This window comes from Daphnia magna, linkage group LG6 (assembly GCF_020631705.1).
Source record: "Daphnia magna isolate NIES linkage group LG6, ASM2063170v1.1, whole genome shotgun sequence".
In the NCBI taxonomy this organism is placed as follows: domain Eukaryota; kingdom Metazoa; phylum Arthropoda; class Branchiopoda; order Diplostraca; family Daphniidae; genus Daphnia; species Daphnia magna.
The window spans coordinates 2707428-2725320 of record NC_059187.1 but is presented as its reverse complement, the minus strand read 5'-3'; the positions used below and the strand labels follow the sequence as shown (position 1 = coordinate 2725320).

General features: G+C 40.1%; 9 protein-coding genes across 11 annotated transcripts; 5 read left to right on the top strand and 4 right to left on the bottom strand.

Annotated features, from left to right (window-relative positions):
* Positions 1 to 5: 5 nt before the first annotated feature.
* Positions 6 to 676, top strand: LOC116925886 (probable 28S ribosomal protein S16, mitochondrial). The gene is made up of 3 exons (XM_032932648.2): positions 6 to 147; positions 272 to 424; positions 489 to 676. Exons 1-3 carry the CDS (start codon positions 37 to 39, stop codon positions 627 to 629), a joined length of 405 nt encoding a protein of 134 aa, XP_032788539.1. The 5' UTR covers positions 6 to 36; the 3' UTR covers positions 630 to 676.
* Positions 677 to 765: 89 nt separating this feature from the next.
* On the bottom strand, positions 766 to 3469 carry LOC116925876 (alpha-amylase 1). The gene is made up of 15 exons (XM_032932638.2): positions 3261 to 3469; positions 3164 to 3179; positions 2939 to 3096; positions 2768 to 2862; positions 2568 to 2699; positions 2425 to 2497; positions 2220 to 2350; positions 2016 to 2150; positions 1831 to 1940; positions 1674 to 1763; positions 1452 to 1605; positions 1342 to 1380; positions 1201 to 1277; positions 975 to 1130; positions 766 to 898 (listed from the first exon to the last, which is right to left on the bottom strand). Exons 1-15 carry the CDS (start codon positions 3422 to 3424, stop codon positions 887 to 889), a joined length of 1542 nt encoding a protein of 513 aa, XP_032788529.1. The 5' UTR covers positions 3425 to 3469; the 3' UTR covers positions 766 to 886.
* A 546-nt stretch (positions 3470 to 4015) lies between these two features.
* LOC116925884 (synaptophysin) lies at positions 4016 to 5399 on the bottom strand. Its single transcript, XM_032932646.2, has 5 exons — positions 5161 to 5399; positions 4969 to 5093; positions 4713 to 4905; positions 4464 to 4652; positions 4016 to 4402 (listed from the first exon to the last, which is right to left on the bottom strand). Exons 1-5 carry the CDS (start codon positions 5221 to 5223, stop codon positions 4280 to 4282), a joined length of 693 nt encoding a protein of 230 aa, XP_032788537.1. The 5' UTR covers positions 5224 to 5399; the 3' UTR covers positions 4016 to 4279.
* A 116-nt stretch (positions 5400 to 5515) lies between these two features.
* LOC116925872 (2-hydroxyacyl-CoA lyase 2) lies at positions 5516 to 8414 on the top strand. Of its 2 annotated transcripts, XM_032932635.2 has the most exons (12): positions 5516 to 5858; positions 5922 to 6080; positions 6147 to 6291; positions 6367 to 6531; positions 6604 to 6715; positions 6769 to 6869; positions 6932 to 7110; positions 7190 to 7339; positions 7402 to 7560; positions 7622 to 7858; positions 7927 to 8097; positions 8159 to 8414. In XM_032932635.2, the coding sequence occupies exons 1-12, from the start codon at positions 5730 to 5732 to the stop codon at positions 8345 to 8347; spliced, it is 1896 nt and encodes a 631-aa protein (XP_032788526.1). In that variant the 5' UTR covers positions 5516 to 5729; the 3' UTR covers positions 8348 to 8414. The 2 variants fall into 2 exon arrangements, with proteins under 2 accessions (XP_032788526.1, XP_045030585.1); XM_045174650.1 differs by lacking the exon at positions 5516 to 5858 and having other exon boundaries at positions 5938 to 6080; positions 6134 to 6291.
* Positions 8415 to 8722: 308 nt separating this feature from the next.
* On the top strand, positions 8723 to 10315 carry LOC116925878. Its single transcript, XM_032932641.2, has 2 exons — positions 8723 to 9107; positions 9173 to 10315. Exons 1-2 carry the CDS (start codon positions 8829 to 8831, stop codon positions 10244 to 10246), a joined length of 1353 nt encoding a protein of 450 aa, XP_032788532.2. The 5' UTR covers positions 8723 to 8828; the 3' UTR covers positions 10247 to 10315.
* Positions 10316 to 10785: 470 nt separating this feature from the next.
* On the top strand, positions 10786 to 12303 carry LOC116925879. The gene is made up of 2 exons (XM_032932642.2): positions 10786 to 11182; positions 11251 to 12303. Exons 1-2 carry the CDS (start codon positions 10901 to 10903, stop codon positions 12217 to 12219), a joined length of 1251 nt encoding a protein of 416 aa, XP_032788533.2. The 5' UTR covers positions 10786 to 10900; the 3' UTR covers positions 12220 to 12303.
* A 67-nt stretch (positions 12304 to 12370) lies between these two features.
* LOC116925877 (neural Wiskott-Aldrich syndrome protein) lies at positions 12371 to 14918 on the bottom strand. Of its 2 annotated transcripts, none has more exons than XM_032932639.2 (6): positions 14792 to 14918; positions 14446 to 14566; positions 14146 to 14373; positions 13988 to 14084; positions 13655 to 13929; positions 12371 to 13590 (listed from the first exon to the last, which is right to left on the bottom strand). In XM_032932639.2, the coding sequence occupies exons 2-6, from the start codon at positions 14545 to 14547 to the stop codon at positions 12805 to 12807; spliced, it is 1488 nt and encodes a 495-aa protein (XP_032788530.2). In that variant the 5' UTR covers positions 14548 to 14566; positions 14792 to 14918; the 3' UTR covers positions 12371 to 12804. The 2 variants fall into 2 exon arrangements, with proteins under 2 accessions (XP_032788530.2, XP_032788531.2); XM_032932640.2 differs by lacking the exon at positions 14792 to 14918 and adding an exon at positions 14700 to 14722.
* A 34-nt stretch (positions 14919 to 14952) lies between these two features.
* LOC116925885 (pleckstrin homology domain-containing family J member 1) lies at positions 14953 to 16609 on the top strand. Its single transcript, XM_032932647.2, has 5 exons — positions 14953 to 15179; positions 15244 to 15379; positions 15471 to 15640; positions 15700 to 15763; positions 15826 to 16609. Exons 1-5 carry the CDS (start codon positions 15130 to 15132, stop codon positions 16060 to 16062), a joined length of 657 nt encoding a protein of 218 aa, XP_032788538.1. The 5' UTR covers positions 14953 to 15129; the 3' UTR covers positions 16063 to 16609.
* On the bottom strand, positions 16113 to 17306 carry LOC116925883 (wiskott-Aldrich syndrome protein). The gene is made up of 4 exons (XM_032932645.2): positions 17074 to 17306; positions 16776 to 17009; positions 16617 to 16704; positions 16113 to 16541 (listed from the first exon to the last, which is right to left on the bottom strand). The coding sequence occupies exons 1-4, from the start codon at positions 17170 to 17172 to the stop codon at positions 16231 to 16233; spliced, it is 732 nt and encodes a 243-aa protein (XP_032788536.2). The 5' UTR covers positions 17173 to 17306; the 3' UTR covers positions 16113 to 16230.
* Between the last annotated feature and the right edge of the window lie 587 nt (positions 17307 to 17893).

Here is a 17893-nt window from a genome sequence, read left to right as displayed (position 1 = left end):
GCCGCTATAATGGGTCTCCAGGTGTCATCATAGTCGATGATCATCATGGCGTCTGCTCTCCCAACATTTACAAAAATCGGTAAAGTTATTCGCTTAAATAGACATGGATGCACAAATCGGCCTTTCTATCATATCGTCGTGCAAAAGGTTCCGTAAATTTTCTAACTCACATTAAATACTTTTTCGTATGCTATCGTCGATATTTAAGCCTGTTATGCACAACGTGTATAAACCCTGAGCCCTGACGTTAAGATCCCTTTCGACTTTCTAGACTAAGGACAATCAAGACGGTCCGGTAATTGAACAAGTTGGCAGCTTTGATGCTATGCCTAACAATAAAAATGAAAAACTTGTTGCCCTCAACTTCGAAAGAATTCAGTACTGGCTTTCGCAAGGAGCAAAACTCAGCGATCCTGTTGCACAGGTTCATTTTTAGGGATGTTATTGGCTCAACTTGTCTCTAATTTCAATTTGATTGAATGTTTTAGTTACTTGGTCTCTCTGGATTCCTTCCAAACCATCCTAGGACTATAATTCAAGCTTGGAAGAATAGACGAGAACCACCCAGAGAAAGAAAAATCGAAGCTATTAAAGGAATTGCTCCACCTCTTGACAATCCCAAACTTTAGTATGTTTCTCTTTCCGATATAGTGAAAATAAACCATTTTTTTTAGCACTATGTCTTCCTGATCATAAATATTTACATGGAATTGATCAATTCTTTTCAAAATGTTTCCTGCCTCTGCTTGGTTGAAAAATGGGGAATTTCAGTTTAAGATATTTATTGATCACAGGTATACATTTGCACTGATTTGCATTTATTGCATGTTCGTTTACATTCAAATTAAGGGATCCATCTCCAAGTTATAATCCATGCCAGAAGTAGTTACAGCTTTGACTAAAAGAAAAGAACGACAAAACGATTAAATGACAGTTTAGGCTTTTATATTAGAAAAATTCTGAGCAACGCTTACCTCAACGTGAATTGCCAGCACTCCATCTTCCTCCGCTGAACCGATGCTAATTAAGGCCTTTCCATCAGATCCTACTGTAACTGATTTTCCTGTACACTTTCCATTAGACAAGTTGCCCGAGATAATGTCGCAGTATGTTCCAGCCGAAAGACAGGTCTGTTAAGAATTCATAGGGAAAAAAATCTATTAATTCCTGTGTTGGATACATTTCGGTCGCTTTGAAAACCTGTAGTGTCTGAGACATATTTGAGCCTTCGTTGTTAATTGCGATGAAACCCTTGCCTCCACGACAGAACGCGATTTCTGGCAAACAAAAGAATAATTAGGTGATGAGTGAAGAAACGCAGTAAAATTGCTGATTACTTACGGTTGTTTCCATTGTCCCACCAGTCGTTCATGCCTGTGCCTGCACATGGTTTAAATTGAAGTCATTTAGCATGAAAAACAAAACTAATGTGGTTTTGATAGATCAGGTACCTGCAACGACGTTACGGAACTTGGCCATGTTGTAAATTTGTCGCCAGCGATGCTCGCAAATCCACCCATTTCCGCAAGAATCGTCCGCATTAATTGTTGGAGACAGAATATTGAAATTGCTGTCATGAGGTGGTCCAACCCAATCGTTTTTATCCTAACCGAGGAAATGAGGGATTTTATTTAGTGGTTGTTCTTATTCATCCATACGCAAAATTGCTATACCTGTCCGTTCACCATATTCTGTTCCCAATAGTAGCTGGACATGACACGAGCATCGCCGTAAGGCCAAGCCAACATGTAGGAAACAGCCATCTACATTTTTGTTTACACAAATTTTAAGTAAATAACTTGATTGTTCTAGATTTTAGACATGGAGCACCTTGTAGAGTTTAGACTCTCGGAACGTCAAGAGATCACCGCCACCACCGTGTCCACGTTGGTTGTCGTGATTGTCGATAAAAACCAAAGCATTGCCATCGGGCATCAAACCTAAAAGGAATAATGTTTGTGTTTCAAATAAAGATGGCACTGGATAAAACAATTTTATTAGAAATTTACGCTTACCCCAACCAACGCCAAAGTTCACCAAATATTTCAAAGCTGTTTTCTTGTGGAAGGCGTCGCTGAGTTTCCTTCCGTACTTGAATTCAGTTACGCGGCCGATGTAGAAGTATTCGTTGGCAGTGATTGGCTCTCCTCCTGAAAGATGTTTGAAAGTAAATAATCATTCTTCCTTCAATGGATACATGTACAAGGACTAATGTGCACCTTGATCGATGACTTCCATGTAGATGTAAGGCCTGGATCCAGCCGGGAATCCCTTGGCAGTAGGCAAGTCATTAAGTCTGTCAGAAATAATTTTCAAATCTCCAGGCCACATATGTTTGCTTGCATCCCATCTGAAAGAGGACCGAATAAGCTGTTATTTACTCGTTCCCTATTGATTTAAAGCGTAAATTTTACAAAATATTACCGGAAACCAGCTACACCGTACGAAGTCAGTCTGTTAAGAAACTCTAGGATCTTACCACGGACGTATTCCGATGCTGTAATTTAATTTGTTGTTTTAGTAACTTTTTCATTAAAAAAAAACTGCGATGTTTTCAAACTGCGTACCTTGGTACAGATCGGGCATTCCACTAAGTTTGCAGTTACGCACCTGCTGGGCATTGCCGTAATTTTCAATATCACCTGAGCCGCTTGGACAGCTTGACCTAGGAGTAAAGTCATTTGGTCCGTAGGGAACGCCTTTGAAGAACATGTTTGCATTAATAAAGTAAGTCTGTATCGCTGTAATTTGTTTAAATTTCAGTTACCTGGATAGCTCATGGATCCTCCGTCAACAGGAGATCCTCCGATGCCTGTCCCGCTTCCGGGTGTCATCTGGTTGAATACGCAATCAACGTAGATTCTGCCATCGAAATCAGTAATTGATAACTTCAAAATTCACATTTTATAACAAGAAAGTAATAAAAAAGTGCTCTTACCTGACGCCAACAGAATTACAGCGATCCACCATGTTCTTGAAAGCATTCTCGTCACCAGAGCGAGTAACTAATTTGTAAGAAACAGGCTGGTAACGTTCCCACCAGGGTCGTTGGACGGTAGATTGCATGATGACAATATGCTCATTGGGTGGTGAGACCTGCAATTTAAATTACAATTTTAGTATCTTTGTCATGTACTATATTAATTTTAAAATTTGAGTATACCTGAACTCCTGCATATCTGTTACCAAGGGACGTTAAATACAATCATCTATTTAATATCATACTGATTAGAATACTGAAAAATGTGAAGAATATTTACCCTTTGGGTCCTAGGAATCTCTCGCATTCGGCAGCGATGTCGTCCCATTTCCACTCAAACAAATGAACCATGGTCGTACGGCCGGACGCATAATTAGCGTTCCATTGCCCAGTTGCCTGGTCTGCCACAAAAGCGGCCACCAGCAAAAGCACGATGGTTTTCATTGTGCACGAATGAAGACGAGTATGGCAAAACACAGTTCGAAGTTGCACGTCTACATCGACTTAATATATACGTGATCCTTATCAAGGATCCAAGTTTATGTCGTAAGAGACGGCAAACAACATCTCCAAATCTTTAAGTTCAAAATACGGCGTTGTTTATCGCATTTGAGACGTTTCAGTTGCATAGTTTGAACAAACTTAGTCGCCCTTGCACTTCAACCAGGTTGCACCTTACTGAAAGCTATCCTGCGTCGTTTACCATTCGGATTATGTAATATTAGTCCAACACTAACGAGTCTTTGTCACAGCCAGTTTTTTCTCCCTTCAAAGATGGCAAATAAGATAACTGTTTACTTTCAAGGTACATTTCGATATCACAGTAATCTTCTTTCATATTTGGGTTTACCTAACGAAAGCCTCGAATGTTCTACGCATTAAGTGTGTACGCACGTTGGGAGGTCAAACAAATGAATCCGATTAACGGGCAAAATACAATTGGAAGGAAATGCATTGGGCTGGGCGATAGTTTAATTGGTCATACATCACTTCCGCTGATTTCAGTCAACCATGAAGGATGAGCCAGAGACTCTGTTAATCGATGCTCCGTGTATTGGAGTTAATGGAATAAATCTTTCAAAATGATTGCGAGAAAAGATGCAATGTGCTATTGATTGCATAAATCAAATTGCGAAAAAAATGTGCGGTATTGTCTTACTTAATAACGCACTTAAATACCCAGTCGAACGAGTCAGATCTTTCTTTTCTACACAAATACCATACGTGGGGATGCGCACTACAAACGAGACAAATACTGACCTTCTTCCCTCATGCAATTGAATAAGTCTGATTCACATGTTAGATGGGAGTTTGTCCGCCTGGTCCAGTGGTTGACGCATTATCTTGCTGGAACCAGGATGTTTCTTTGTAGAGAAACCACAAATTCACTGTCCAGAGGAAAAAATTCAAAAATCCAAAGATCTATAAATCAAACCATAACAATTTAATTTCAGTAGGTTTTTCTTTTAGTTGTTTTTAGTACGATAGAAATGTTGAGTCCAGCGAAGTTTCCGGCGTACAGAGAAGAACATTCCGCGTTTTCCATGCATATTTTGAGATTCTTTATCCAACCACTTGGATCAGAGACATACTTGACAGCAGATACTCCAGAAGCCCATGCAGCACTGCCTGACAGCCAGAACACTGCAATCACCATTGTAACTAGAAAATCCTGTCACACAAAACAATAGTTAAATTTGAAAAACTTCATTAAAATGTAGCAAATACACACCACAAGTGGAATGGTTTTGTTGTTTTGATAGCTGCTGCCACAAAGGCAATAGAATACCAGGGATGCAAGTGAGTAAAGCATAGCCAGAACTCCAGCAGCAACAAAAAACTCAGCATCAGATGAGTAATCTCCAAAGTATGAAAACACATAGTTGTTACCACAAGCTTTTTCTTCTACTATTATGTGATCAAACCTAAATGGAAAACAAATTTCAAAATTCAAGATTGTTACAATCCAATTTCTAATGTGATTATACCTGAACGGATATTCAATAGATTGTGTGATTTTTTGAGTTCCCATCGTTTCATTTTTGCATCTAACAATAAAGCTAAAGGAGCTCCCAAAGTTTGTTGTCGTTGCAAAGGCGCATATTGCAAATACCTGCGGGGAAAAAAACTCATTATAGCCGTGTAGCCTATGGCAAAAATTCAAACTTTTGAAAACATACAAATTGTAGAACCCGGAGAAAACCTCTCGGCTCCTTGACAACATTGATATCAATTTGATCCATTGGTATTTGCGATATAAGTAAGACAACACCCAACGTTTTCGAGTTCAAATCCAACTGTTTTCGTCTTATCAGTGACGTTTACCTTTCCTTTTTATTGGACGTTGAACAAGTACTTCACAGCTGCCAAGCTTTTCAACTAAAAGTAATTACAATAGCGATACCCAACCTCCAAATTTGGGCAGTCCAAACTGTTAAGGTAGTCTGCTTTGAAAAAGTGTTGCCAATATTAAAATATTCTCTTTACAGTGAAATCTAAATAATTACGCACAACTGCTGCTGCACAACTTTTCAATTTTTTTTTTTCAAACAACTAAGAAATGTTTAACTATAAAAAAAAAACTGCCACACCGGTTTTAAGCTTCCAAGTAGCATTATTTAATACTAGTCGAGTGCCGCATAAAGTAAACACGTGAGTGACGTCTGGCGTGATTTCAGTTGTTACGTTCAATCAGCTAGCATTGCCAAGGTGGTTAAAGTCTCGAGCCTCTCGAGAAAAACAAATAAAAATGTTGGAAATTCTAGCAGCAGGATTCAAAGAAACAGGAATATCCATGTTTCTTGGTTCAGCAATTGTAGGTGCAGTGATTGGTTGGGGTTTCAAGCGATTTAACTTAATCTATTTGGCAATTCACCAGGTTTGTTTATGTTCTTTATTTATGTAATTCAGTTGCTATCATGTTGGATGTGTTGGTGCCTAGGTTGATAAAACATCCAAGCGGAATGGGGGTGAAATTGTTGCTCAAGTGTTACATGCACACAATATCAAACAAATGTTTACCTTGGCTGGTGGTCATATTTCCCCAATTTTAGCTGCTGCAGAGAAAGTTGGCATCACAGTGGTTGATACTAGGCATGAGGTATATAGTTAAACTTATAATATGTAACCCCATAACTCTGTGTATTATTCTAGAATTCATTATTAGGTTTCAGCAGTTTTTGCTGCTGATGCTGTAGCTAGAATGACAGGAACAGTCGGTGTTGTTGCAGTGACAGCTGGGCCTGGATTGACCAACACTGTTACTGCAATAAAAAATGCTCAAATGGCAGAGTCACCTATTTTACTGTTAGGTATGTTCTGTATCCATTCCTTGTTTAGAGGTGTATATGCCTGTCAACAATAATTTTATATTAAAATAATTTAAGGTGGGGCGGCTGCAACAATATTAAAAGGTCGCGGTGCCCTCCAAGATATTGATCAAATGTCATTATTCAGACCACTCTGTAAATATTGTGCTAGCGTTACGTCAGTACGGGACATTGCTCCAATCCTGAGGACAGCATTACAAATCGCACAGTCAGACACACCTGGTAGGAAGACGTGAATTTATTTGTCTTTCCTTTATAGGACATTTTTTATCACCTCATTCTATTAACCACTAGGTCCAGTCTTCGTAGAAATGCCCATCGATGTCCTCTACTCGTACGACCTTGTAAAACGTGAAGTTGGAGCAAAAAGTGATGGCAAAGGCGTGGTCAACAAAATCGTAAATTGGTATGACCATCTACTTTTTTGCGGAACCGCCGAATATTGACTAAGCTTTTTAGGTACCTAAATAACTATGTGGACAATATTTTTGCTGGTGCATGGGATCCAGTAGAAGTAAAACCTTTAGCAGTCATCATCCCAATGCCGACCAATCAACAAGGTACTACCCAATCCCATTACCCTAAAGACTGCGTTACATAATTTAATAACATAAAAATTTAGTTTCGAAAGCCGTCCAGCTCCTATCGAAAGCCAAACGGCCACTTATCCTAATGGGTAGTCAGTCTACTCTTCCACCTGTTAAAAGCGAGGAATTAGTCAGAGCAATTAACCGGCTAGGCATTCCTTGCTACTTAGGAGGAATGTCCAGAGGTCTCCTTGGATCCAAAAGTTCCCTACAAGTTCGTAGAGACAATTTTATTTCTATGTCGTTTTAAAACTGTTCCCGTCCTATATTACAGTTCTATGTTTAATCAACAGGCGAGGCAACACAGGCGAGATGCACTCAAGGAAGCTGATTTAATCATTTTGGCTGGTTCTGTGTGCGATTTCCGACTTTCATACGGGCGTGTACTGCCGCGTAAGGTGCCTATTATAGCCGTGAATCGCAACAAAGATCAACTGCACAAAGTAATGATGGTGTCGTGTGTACATTTTAGCGTAGCATTCTAAATTCCGCTGTTTTGATACAGAATTCTGACATGTTCTGGAAACCAGCCGTTGCCGTACAGGCAGACGTAGGTACTTTCCTCGTCGAATTATCTGAAGCAGCTGACGGCCTCAAATGGGACCCTGAATGGGTAGAATTGCTCCAGAAACGAGATAAAGAGAAGGAGCTCGCCACCGAAAAAGTAATCGTGCAATTATTTGTGTCCATGCCACACTTTTACACGAGTTTTTGTCGATTTACAGTTGGCGTCTGAGGAGACTGAAACTCACTTGAATCCTCTTTCAGTGCTTCATTCGCTAGAAAAAGTACTGCCCGATAACGCGATTCTTGTCGCCGACGGGGGAGATTTCGTTGGGTCGGCAGCTTACATACTGAAACCTCGCCGACCGTTGAGCTGGCTGGATCCTGGGGCTTTTGGCACCCTTGGTGTTGGTGGTGGATTTGCGCTTGGCGCTAAGCTTGCCCGACCTGACAGTGAGGTAGGTGTTGGTGTTACATGAAGCAAACTGGTAATCAGAGATGGAATGCTTATGCTAACGTCACTTAGGTTTGGATTGTATGGGGGGATGGCTCATGCGGATACTCAGTTGCAGAATTCGACACATTCACTCGCTTTAAATTGCCTGTTATGGCACTAGTAGGCAATGATGCAGCATGGACACAAATCCTACGTGAACAAGTCACCATCCTTGGCACAGATGTGGCTTGCAAGTTGAATGTAAGATTTAAATTCCATGACGACACTTTGAGGTTTCCTTAATATTTTATCGCATTTTTAGCATATGGATTACCATGTGGTCGCCCAAGGTTATGGTGGTTTGGGTTACCTCTTGAAGAGGGAGAATGCTAGTGACATTGAACGCATACTGAACGAAGCACGAGAAGAAAGTCATCGGACAGGCAAAAGTGTTTTGATAAACGCCTTGATCGGGAAAACAGGATTCCGCGACGGTAGCATTTCTGTTTGAATGCCCGTGACACAAATGTAGAACGATATACTAAGTATTCATATCAATAAATGATACATTTATGGGACACAGAACGTATCCAAACTTCTGTATAAAGTGGACCTATTTCTTTAACAGAGCGATTATCATTATAGTTGTATGACACTCAGGCATACAGTGCGATGACATGGAATGTTGTTGATTACATTTGAGACGCATTTGGAACATTTTGATTACTTACTTAAATATTTGAATCGTACATAAGACGGGCAGAGTTCTGATAATGGTGACCGCACGGCGACATGAATTTTCCAAAAGAAACGGAAACCTCAGTTGACAGGCATACCACAAGTTTTCGCTATGGAAGGGCTAAACAAATTTAGCCTGATTTGTTGTTATCCTGCGCTAGACAAAATTCAACCAGTGAGTTGGAAAGACGCATTGAATTACTAAGCTTACAATAATTATCTGTTACATTTTTCTAACGAAAAAAAGCACGAAAATGCGAGTGGCACGATTTCCAGTAAGCAAGTTGCTTTTTGCGTTGACTATTTTGTTTCCCTTTGCATATTGCAACATGGAACCAAATACTAAGGACTCTTCCACGGTCCCTCCAATGACCGACGTTAACGAATTTCCCGAAGCACGCAAATCCCCTCGCTATCTGTGTGTTCAAGCTGGCTGTACTTGCGACCCAATCAGTGGTAACGCTGAAGAGAATATGATGGCCAACTGCAATTGTCAGAACACGAAATCTGAAAGCACTGGCAGTGCAAACCCGGTAATACCTTAAGAAACGTGGAGTTCAAAACACGACTAAATTAATTATTTTCTTTCAACCTACAGAAAGTTTTGTTACCGACACTCATGAAATTCTCTGGGGTCCGGTTTCCACCCAACCTCAAAATCGCCCGAATTTCTAACTGCGATTTCTTGGAAATCGGTTCGAATGATGAATTCTCTCAATTTGATTTCGCGGAAATTTTAATCCAAAATTCAGCTGGAGTCACTATTCGACCTTTGGCTTTCAAGAAAGTTTCAAATTTTACTGTTAAAAACGTAGGAATGCTTTCTTTCGAAAACCGAGCATTTGACAATCTAGAAGCCGATTCTGTTCAGTTCACGAATGTCACATTCAACAAAAACAACATGAACAATTTTAACCACGTTGGTACCTTCAGTCCTCTGCGAATCAATTCAGCTTTGGAATTTAGGGAATCAAAACTATCAACCGATATGGAAATCCAAATTAACCAAGTAGATGTGACCAATCTTACGGTCAGTTTTCGCAATTGCGAGCTTGAAGGTTTAAAAGCGACGATCACAACAAATCGTTTCGAACTGATAGGCAATAATTTCCCTAGTCTCTGCACAATCAGCACGAACGTTCCACTGATTCCGGTAAGTACAAGTCCTAGTGTAAGCTGCGAATCTGAAAATAATCAACCCACCACCAGCATCGAGTTTAGCAAATCAATGGAGCTCAACGGCAACACTTTCAATCGCGAACGCATGCCTGACATTCGTTTTAGCGTCGAAGAGAAGGGAATCATGGACATTAGCTTTCCAGACGAAAAGAAACCAAACGAATCTACAGTGGCACAAACAGCTGAAAAGTGGTTGGAAATGTTCACTTTTGAATTTAAAGGTAATCTGATTATAAACAGAACAAGGAGTAACGTCAACGAATGCAAAGAGAAATGGGTCTGGGGATCAAAACCACCCAAGTACCAGATCTTTTGCCCCACTCCACAGTCAATGAAAGAATTCGTTCGTTCCGGGAAATTCAAACCACTATTTCGACGTCCTACTTCTACCAGTTCTTCTGCTTCTACATTCACGATCCCGTTCTTTTCTCTTGGGTGTGTGCTATGTTTTCTGAATTTCTCCGCATTTCTTTCAAGTTACCTTTCAAAATAACAACGTGTAACAACGTTCCTTTTCGTTGGTTACGTTTCCCCATACAATAAACTTCCTCCAGTCTCGCGACTTGATTAGTTTTTGTTTGCTCGGTAATCAATTAAATGCTACACCTTTACAAATAACCTGGATGTACCATTTTTCATAGAAGCATTTCATTACAAATTCAAAATGACCACCACGATGCTACACCACGAAAAGCTTCCATGTTCCATGACACAATTCGCAATTGCTCTAGTAAATTCTAATGAAAAAACGCCAATTGCTTTCTCATCAGATCGTAAAAGAACGGCAACATTTTAACAAACATATAGTTAAATTAGCTCAGACCCGCATGTTGATGATACGCAACGGAATTGACGGAAGAATTACTCATAATGGGATTGCCAGGAAGCTGCGTTTAACCACTTCATCCGACGCCCAATCACTACACAGTTTAAACTGTCACTACATCCGATCTCGCAATGGCAGAAAATTCTGTGGTAATTCTCTGGTAGATTGAGATGAAAAAACAAAAACAAGTTTGGCAATCGTCCCTAACTGTCTTTCAATCTGTAGACTTTATCCCACACCGGACATAAAGTGAACAGTTTCAAAGTAGACAGACGCTTGCGCATAGCGTTGCATTTCTTTTGTGCTAGATTCTAAATAAAAATGTCAATTATCAAACATTCATCGGGGTGGTTTTTACATCTTTTCTTAGCATCCCTACTTTTAAGCAGTTGTTTAGCTAACTTTACCAAGGGCATTTCTACAGACCCGACTGACTGGCTTGGAAATGAAACCGACTTGGAAGAAGATCCTGCACGCAAACCTCTTCGTGTAAAAGACACTGTCTTTGACCTCTGTCAAAACCTTCCCGGCTGTACGTGTGATGGGAAACACGAGCGAGCCAACTGCAGTTGCATCATTGGCGATCAAGGCAAACTGAAAAAAGTAAACATAGAAATCCCACTATTCCTTCCCAATTGACAAAATTGCAATTCTTTACTTTTTCGTGGCAGATCAATTTCGATAAAGTAAGAATGCCGATAACCATTACAACTTTGAACGTAGTCGATTGCCCGCTTGTTGACTTTGCCCAAACAAAATTCGCTGAACTACCGATGAAGGCGATCAATTTTCTGCGCGTCGATCGCTTGCAAATAGCTACAGGTTCGCTAAGGAAAGTGGATCGTCTGTCTTTGCAACACGTTAACAAGTTAGTATGCAGCAAAGATGCTTTCGCTCAACTGGAAGCTGATACAGTCACATTCGTCAACGTCACGTTTCCTGTCGGACTTGAACTAGTTCCAATTTCAATCAAATCGGAACTGAAAATTGTTCGTTGTAACTTGACCGATGTCACTATAATAGTAGACTGGCTACCCACAGATCGATCTGTCTCCATAGACGATAGTTACTTAGATCGTCTAAGTCTGAAAATTAACGCAGCCACGTTCAGCATGGATGGAAATCATTTCGCCGCACTTTCATCGACATCAGGGCTAATGGATATCGCCTACTCCCATTTGCTAAATTTGAGAAACAATCAATTTTCTACCAAAAATGTCGTTTCCCTTATGCCAGATGTTATGTCTTCTAACGTATCTCTAATATTTAAAGCCCAAAGCTTCTCGGCCGAAAGTATGCGTTGGCTGGAACATTTCAAGTTTGAATTCGAGGATACCACAGTAAAAGGAGTGACTAATCGTGGTAGTAAAGGAGCAGCCACAACGTGTGAAGAACAGATCATGGCTGGCTCTACAAGTAATCGAATTCTTACCTGCCTGAACGTTAAGATCCTCGGTGACTTTTTAGACTCGAAAGAGAAATCTGTACCACGCCGTGAACACGAACCGGAAGAGCAAAAACAGACTCAAATGAGCCATGACGTGGCATCACATTCTGCTCACGTCCTGCACTATTATCCAGTGCTATCACTAGTCACCACTGCAGGTGTGATGTTGATGATCTGCAATTCAAAAATTTAAAAATACCAATAAAAATTGTTTTTTTTTAGCTTCATTTTAAATATTTTAAAAAATCATAATACCAATACAGTGACGATTTCGAAATTCTTTTTCTTACGGCTGTGATCTGCTTGACGCTTCATTGTAGGTTTGGGTGTAGGTCTACACGGTATGTGATAATAACACATTGGTGTAATACATTTCAGAACTAGAAAAGACATGGGTGGATTTAGCGAAGCAAAAACGTGGGGATAAAACAGAAAACACGATCGTTCTAACAGAGAGACACATCATTATCTGGGCTACTCTTCGAGTTTCTAATATTCTAAATTCTATCTTGCAAATAGCAATATGTGCAACGGCTGTCACAGTTGGGTTGCGGTTATTAAAAGAATCTTTGTGCGGCTTAAACGCGTAAATGGATAGCTCGTAACACTGGAAGATATAGGCAGAAGCAGTATTGCAAATAAGTAACTTCCAATGAAAGACATAAGACTAATAAGTCTCCTTAAAATAATACTACGTCAAAATCAAGAATGAGGAACGGCATTCATACAGGGTTTTGACTTTTCAATCGTGCAATTAATCGTGCAATTAATCGTGCAATTAATCGTCCCAATCATCGTCTTCATCCTGGTCTTGTCCACTCTCATCGCTGTCGGAATGGATGACACGGCACCTTTCCTCTAAAGCACGGGCCAGAGCTCCAGCCATCCCTTCCATGACATCGTCACTGACGGGTACTGAGCTTGCCTTTTTCTCCACTGGCTTCAGTTCTTTGCCTGCTCGTATTTGACCTAACAAATCGTTGCGTGTATCAGGTGCAGCCGATGCCTTCGGGCCGGCCTTCATCGATGAATCGGAATCAGCTGGAACTGATTTGAGCTTATGCCCTTCTTTAATAGCGTCCATCAGTGCACTGCGAACATCAGGCTGGGCAGGAGAAGAAGAAGGCGATGGAGCTGATACAGTCAAGGAAGGAATGGGGGGAGGGGGAGGCCCACCAAAGGATGGCGGCGGCGGAGGTGGCGGAGGGGGAGGAGGAGCACCTACAGGCGGAGGTGGTGGTACGGTTGTAGTTATCGGAGCCATTTTTGGTGGAGGGGCGCGCTGAGGAGGTGCTGGTGGGGCAATAGGCGGCGGAGAAGCAATTATTCTGGAAGGCGGTGGTGGAGGAGCTGCCATGGGTGGCGCAGGAGGTGCCATTCTTGCCGTCTGTGGCGTCGATGGCGGGTTTCTCGCTGGTACCGGAGGAGCTGAGAACAATCCTGCATTAGGTTGTAAACTCGATATTTCACGAATGGCTGCTTCCTTCCCTCCATGTTTGTCAATAAAATCGTAGATAAATTCACGCGTGGCTTTGTCTTTCAAATGGCTCTCTGATATGCCGGCCTTGAATAAGTAATAACAGATTAAACATCATTAAACATAATAAAAAAGAAATTACAAAACCTACTCTGGCAAAAAACTTTAACAGATTGGGATCGACGTTGTCTAGAGCAAATCCCTGGTTCGGATCCCACCCGACATGGCTAAGATGTTTGAAATCTGACGGTAGTCCGATGTCCGCTTTCGTAATTTTCTTGTTTTTGTCTTTTTTTGACTTTTTAGTCATCACGCTGTTTGTGGTTGTCGTCGTTCGCACTGTAGTTTTCGATGCTGATCCGTTGGTAGCCACTGGGGTCGGTTTCACCAATGGCTGCAACTGTTGCTGCGATAACCGTCGACGCTCTACACATCGTGAAGTGTTACAAGTAATCGAATCAGTTGAATTTTAAGGCTTACACACCTCGTTTTTCCGATTTGATTCTCATATTCTCTTTTATAGCCACCAAAAAGAATTCTGCCTCTGCGTCATTGGCAAAATTTAGCCCAACGCGACAATCCTGAAAACAATGTGTCATGAAATCGTATTAATATGCAATTCGAAACAAACTGATTACTTACATCCCCTTCAAAAGTGTGAAAATGTGGTCTTGGTGCACAGTATTCAAAAGAGCTGTACAACTCTTGTTCCCAAACAACAGATTGCCTATCCAGGCAAAATACCCTCAAATAATAGGAACGCTTGATATTATCCTTAATGAAGCACAATACACCACAATGCCGTAAGTTCCATTGGGATCTGCTGGGTGGATCAGCAAAACATACCTGGACCACAGCTGATGCCATACTCTACGGTTTAACAAAAAGATTTTAAAACCAATTTCAATCAGGTGTGCCTTCCAAGATGACCTATTGATTTACCTTGCAGCGTAAGCCAATGAGCTTAAAAAGTTGATCATTTTCTTCAAGTGATAGAAGAGATGATGGTTTGTTTTCAGGTTGGGGACGCTTGGCAGCAGTCATGGCAGTGTTTTTATTGACTCTAGACAACAAAGAAGAAAAAGAAAAAAATGACTTTTTAGTTTTTGATCCAGTTTTTTATCCAGAAGTGCCATGATTGGAGCAAGAACATTCTACTGGTTAGTTACTGCCACAGAAAGTAAATAAAGCTATGCCTCTTGAAGTTTCAACACAACCATCGATAAATAACATTTTTTTTTATTTTCGTATGTACATTAGACCAACGTTTTCAGACTTATTTTCTTACCAGTCTCATCAAGTGTTAAAATGAATCTACAAAATATTTCACAATTTTAGATACGATTACAAGTTATCTCAGGAAACGTGAAGATCCAACGGTCTGGTACACATTCCTAAAAAAATTTACCTTCATGCCATCTAGCGATATTCGCAAGCTTTAAACTCATTGACAGAATGTTGGGATGGGAAGTTGTTTACTTGTCGTGTTTGGAATGCTGATCGCCCTCCATTTTTCAAAGGAAATCACCTGTTTTTGATTTTATCGAGTCTTTCGACGTTCAATTTACATTATCTTTTTATCACGTTAATGGAGACAATTTTCTTGTGGTGATTCGTAGCAGAAAAATGCATGTCAACGGAAAAGAATTGATAACTACCTCTTTTAAAACTGCAACGTAAGACACGATATTATGTATAATTCAATTAGCGTTTTGTTTCCCTACATGGTTTTTATAATAGAATCGAAGGAAGAATGAATTACAAAGTTCTCCACCCTGGGAAATCTAAAACAAATTTCAAAGAATTCTGGTTTAAACTGACAGGCAATCTTCTTTTTTATTTTGGCCTAAACAATTTTGGAGGAATAAAAGGAAATGTAGGTCTCACTCAATGAAAGCCATATTTTATATTTGTCTGTTTAGGTTGTCTACAGTGTGGTGCCATTTCGATTGTCAATTTTATTGCAGGAACCTATCGGTGTGATAGTTTTAGAAAATTGTTCTGTATCGTTTGATGAAGAAGGTTCTGGGGTATTTGCTTTCATTGTTGCTTTCTCTGGTGATCAAGATAAGCATGTTTTCTCCTGCTTCAATGTGACTCAAGCACAGAACTGGGTCATAGCCTTGAGGCAAGCCAGGTATTATTTTTTAAGACTTTCTTGTATTGAATTCATTTGCAGAAATGTTTTTCTATTAGCTATGAGCATTTGAGAATCCAAGTCAAGATTTTGGAGAGCAAGCTAGAAAGCCTTGGTGGAAAGGTAAGTTTACAGGTTTATGGTTAGTACTACTGCAAAAGTGTTATACTATTTGAATTTAATAGAGTATTTACAAATGGAACACTGCTTCTAGTTGTACTCCAACTGGTACATTAAAATACCCTACAAACTCCGTAGCTCCTGTTTTACCTGCAATTCCTATTTTACCTACACCTCCGGCGAGAAAGCGGATCGGACCTAAAGCAAAAACATTTGTGAGTCATATGGCTGATGATGCGCCGGAGACTAGTTCTCTCAAAAGTAATAGCAACGGCGCTGATCAAGATTTGATCAGGTGGTGATAATGAAAAAGCATCCCGTCCGCTTATCAACGTGCCAATTAATAAAGAGATTTAGTTTAGTTTTGTGTAATTAACATTCCTCTTTGAACAGAGTATTGAAATTTAATTCGGCTGATTGTCGCAATCTAGTCATTAAATGAAGAGCTCAAATATTCATACGCTGTACAATTATATCGTGTTTCGTTGTTCCATTCCATTATTTCGCTTGATCACTTCGGCATCAATAGGCAAGCTAATGTCGCTTTTTGTAATTGTCCTTCTTTTGAAACTGCTGTACTGTGCACGTTGGCGATTGTCCTTTTGCACCTGATTGTGGGTTGACGATCGATTGCAAAAGCCGGCCAAGAATGTGTGAAACAATTGGTTATCAACATTATACAGGACGAATCCTCTCCGTCTGTCCCAGCCGATGTGACTTATAACCCGAAAATTTGTTGGTAAACTGATGTCACCCTTACACAGACCGCTTCTTGTTAATGCTGTCAAATTATACCCAAAGAATGTGTGTAAGAATATGTTTCAATGAAATATCATTTTTGAAAATCGATTCGTACCTTTGTTTCGCACTAGATAAGCTCTGGCAGTTTTGAGGAAAATGGCAGCTTCATCTTCGTCGGCGAAATTCAGACCAATTTGAGTATTCTAAATGAAAATTTATCTTTAGTTGAATAAAGATCAAGAAGGCTGATTGAAATTTAAACCAATTTTCTTACGTCGCTAGTCGTGATTGTGTGGAAATAGGGTGTAGGTGCGTGATAGATAAGGTCGTCATGAAGCTTGTGCTCCCAAATCACTTCTCGGCGCACCAGACAATAGATTTTCAGCCAGTGATTCTGGGTGCCCGTCGTGTTTGTGATTAGACACAGAACTCCACAATCTTTTTTCATCCACTGGGTATACTCAGGAGGTTCAGGGCAAAACATTTGAACCACTGTGGTAACAGTACTCTAAATATTTGAAAAACATCATGTTATATTCACTTCAAATGTATTTTAAAAAGTTAAACCTTACCTTGTAGTGGGTACCAATAAGCTGATCCAATTGGCCAGCTTCGTCGTTGGAAAGAAGTCGAGAAGGATAATTCCTTTGAGATCTGAATCGCATTACCATCCTGAAGTCACTGTGTGTACTGACAGAATTTCGGGCTTTGTTCTTCAATTTATGTATAGCAATTCAGCAATTACGTGAACTATTAATTCGTTGTCTAGCTTTCAAGTCGGCTACAAATGGCTGTTTACGTCCGTTTGTAATATCTGGCTCCATTTTATATTGAAATGCAATCGAGTCATTATCAAGAAAGATAAGCGTTGGCATATGCGTCATCTTCCAGCTACCTGTATCATTTTGTTTACATGAACCTTTGGCAAGCAACAAAAGTATTACATCGGAATGTGACAACAACACATTCCCCTCAAAAGTTATCTTTGCGACATTTTCTCCGTTGATCTCACAAAACAACAATTTCAAATCCAGTGCTCTTACGAGATTTATCAATTAGGGGAATAAAGAATTACAGGCTTTTCGTCTTCGTAAAAAACGATGCCGAAACTTGAGCAGATGTGCAAAAGAACACTTGTAAGTAACAAAACCGAGTCACGTCGGATAAACGACGAGTTTCGTTTCGGTTTTCCCTCTTGGTTTCATTTTGATATTTTGAAATAAGTTGTTTGTAAAAATTACTCTAAAGATTATCGCCCCTTTCTTTCATATTTTACTGCTTTGCGACATCGCGAGTGCGTCATTCACTCGAATTTGAAAGCGACCGTTCCTTCCTATGTTTTCCCATTCATTTCGGGCTCGCCATGTAATCAATCAAATTCAAGGCAAATGT

Excerpts from the sequence above, each read along its gene's own strand:
- LOC116925883 (XM_032932645.2), bottom strand. The coding sequence starts at position 17,172 with ATGGTAATGCGATTCAGATCTCAAAGGAATTATCCTTCTCGACTTCTT. Across the intron at positions 17,010-17,073 it reads TTATTGGTACCCACTACAAG|AGTACTGTTACCACAGTGGT; the intron begins GTAAGGTTTAAC and ends TCAAATATTTAG. Across the intron at positions 16,542-16,616 it reads TTATCTAGTGCGAAACAAAG|CATTAACAAGAAGCGGTCTG; the intron begins GTACGAATCGAT and ends ATAATTTGACAG.
- LOC116925884 (XM_032932646.2), bottom strand. The coding sequence starts at position 5,223 with ATGGATCAAATTGATATCAATGTTGTCAAGGAGCCGAGAGGTTTTCTC. Across the intron at positions 5,094-5,160 it reads TTCTCCGGGTTCTACAATTT|GTATTTGCAATATGCGCCTT; the intron begins GTATGTTTTCAA and ends TTTTCCCCGCAG. Across the intron at positions 4,906-4,968 it reads TCTATTGAATATCCGTTCAG|GTTTGATCACATAATAGTAG; the intron begins GTATAATCACAT and ends TTTTCCATTTAG.
- LOC116925885 (XM_032932647.2), top strand. The coding sequence starts at position 15,130 with ATGCATGTCAACGGAAAAGAATTGATAACTACCTCTTTTAAAACTGCA. Across the intron at positions 15,180-15,243 it reads ACCTCTTTTAAAACTGCAAC|AATCGAAGGAAGAATGAATT; the intron begins GTAAGACACGAT and ends TTTTTATAATAG. Across the intron at positions 15,764-15,825 it reads TAGAAAGCCTTGGTGGAAAG|AGTATTTACAAATGGAACAC; the intron begins GTAAGTTTACAG and ends TGAATTTAATAG.
- LOC116925879 (XM_032932642.2), top strand. The coding sequence starts at position 10,901 with ATGTCAATTATCAAACATTCATCGGGGTGGTTTTTACATCTTTTCTTA. Across the intron at positions 11,183-11,250 it reads ATCAAGGCAAACTGAAAAAA|ATCAATTTCGATAAAGTAAG; the intron begins GTAAACATAGAA and ends TTTTCGTGGCAG.
- LOC116925876 (XM_032932638.2), bottom strand. The coding sequence starts at position 3,424 with ATGAAAACCATCGTGCTTTTGCTGGTGGCCGCTTTTGTGGCAGACCAG. Across the intron at positions 1,764-1,830 it reads GAGAGTCTAAACTCTACAAG|ATGGCTGTTTCCTACATGTT; the intron begins GTGCTCCATGTC and ends ACAAAAATGTAG. Across the intron at positions 1,278-1,341 it reads GTGGGACAATGGAAACAACC|AAATCGCGTTCTGTCGTGGA; the intron begins GTAAGTAATCAG and ends TTTGTTTGCCAG.
- LOC116925872 (XM_032932635.2), top strand. The coding sequence starts at position 5,730 with ATGTTGGAAATTCTAGCAGCAGGATTCAAAGAAACAGGAATATCCATG. Across the intron at positions 7,111-7,189 it reads GATCCAAAAGTTCCCTACAA|GCGAGGCAACACAGGCGAGA; the intron begins GTTCGTAGAGAC and ends TTTAATCAACAG. Across the intron at positions 8,098-8,158 it reads ATGTGGCTTGCAAGTTGAAT|CATATGGATTACCATGTGGT; the intron begins GTAAGATTTAAA and ends TCGCATTTTTAG.
- LOC116925878 (XM_032932641.2), top strand. The coding sequence starts at position 8,829 with ATGCGAGTGGCACGATTTCCAGTAAGCAAGTTGCTTTTTGCGTTGACT. Across the intron at positions 9,108-9,172 it reads GCACTGGCAGTGCAAACCCG|AAAGTTTTGTTACCGACACT; the intron begins GTAATACCTTAA and ends TTCAACCTACAG.
- LOC116925886 (XM_032932648.2), top strand. The coding sequence starts at position 37 with ATGATCATCATGGCGTCTGCTCTCCCAACATTTACAAAAATCGGTAAA. Across the intron at positions 148-271 it reads ATCATATCGTCGTGCAAAAG|ACTAAGGACAATCAAGACGG; the intron begins GTTCCGTAAATT and ends TCGACTTTCTAG. Across the intron at positions 425-488 it reads TCAGCGATCCTGTTGCACAG|TTACTTGGTCTCTCTGGATT; the intron begins GTTCATTTTTAG and ends TGAATGTTTTAG.
- LOC116925877 (XM_032932639.2), bottom strand. The coding sequence starts at position 14,547 with ATGACTGCTGCCAAGCGTCCCCAACCTGAAAACAAACCATCATCTCTT. Across the intron at positions 14,374-14,445 it reads TCATTGGCTTACGCTGCAAG|AGTATGGCATCAGCTGTGGT; the intron begins GTAAATCAATAG and ends GTTAAACCGTAG. Across the intron at positions 13,930-13,987 it reads AATCAAATCGGAAAAACGAG|AGCGTCGACGGTTATCGCAG; the intron begins GTGTGTAAGCCT and ends CACGATGTGTAG.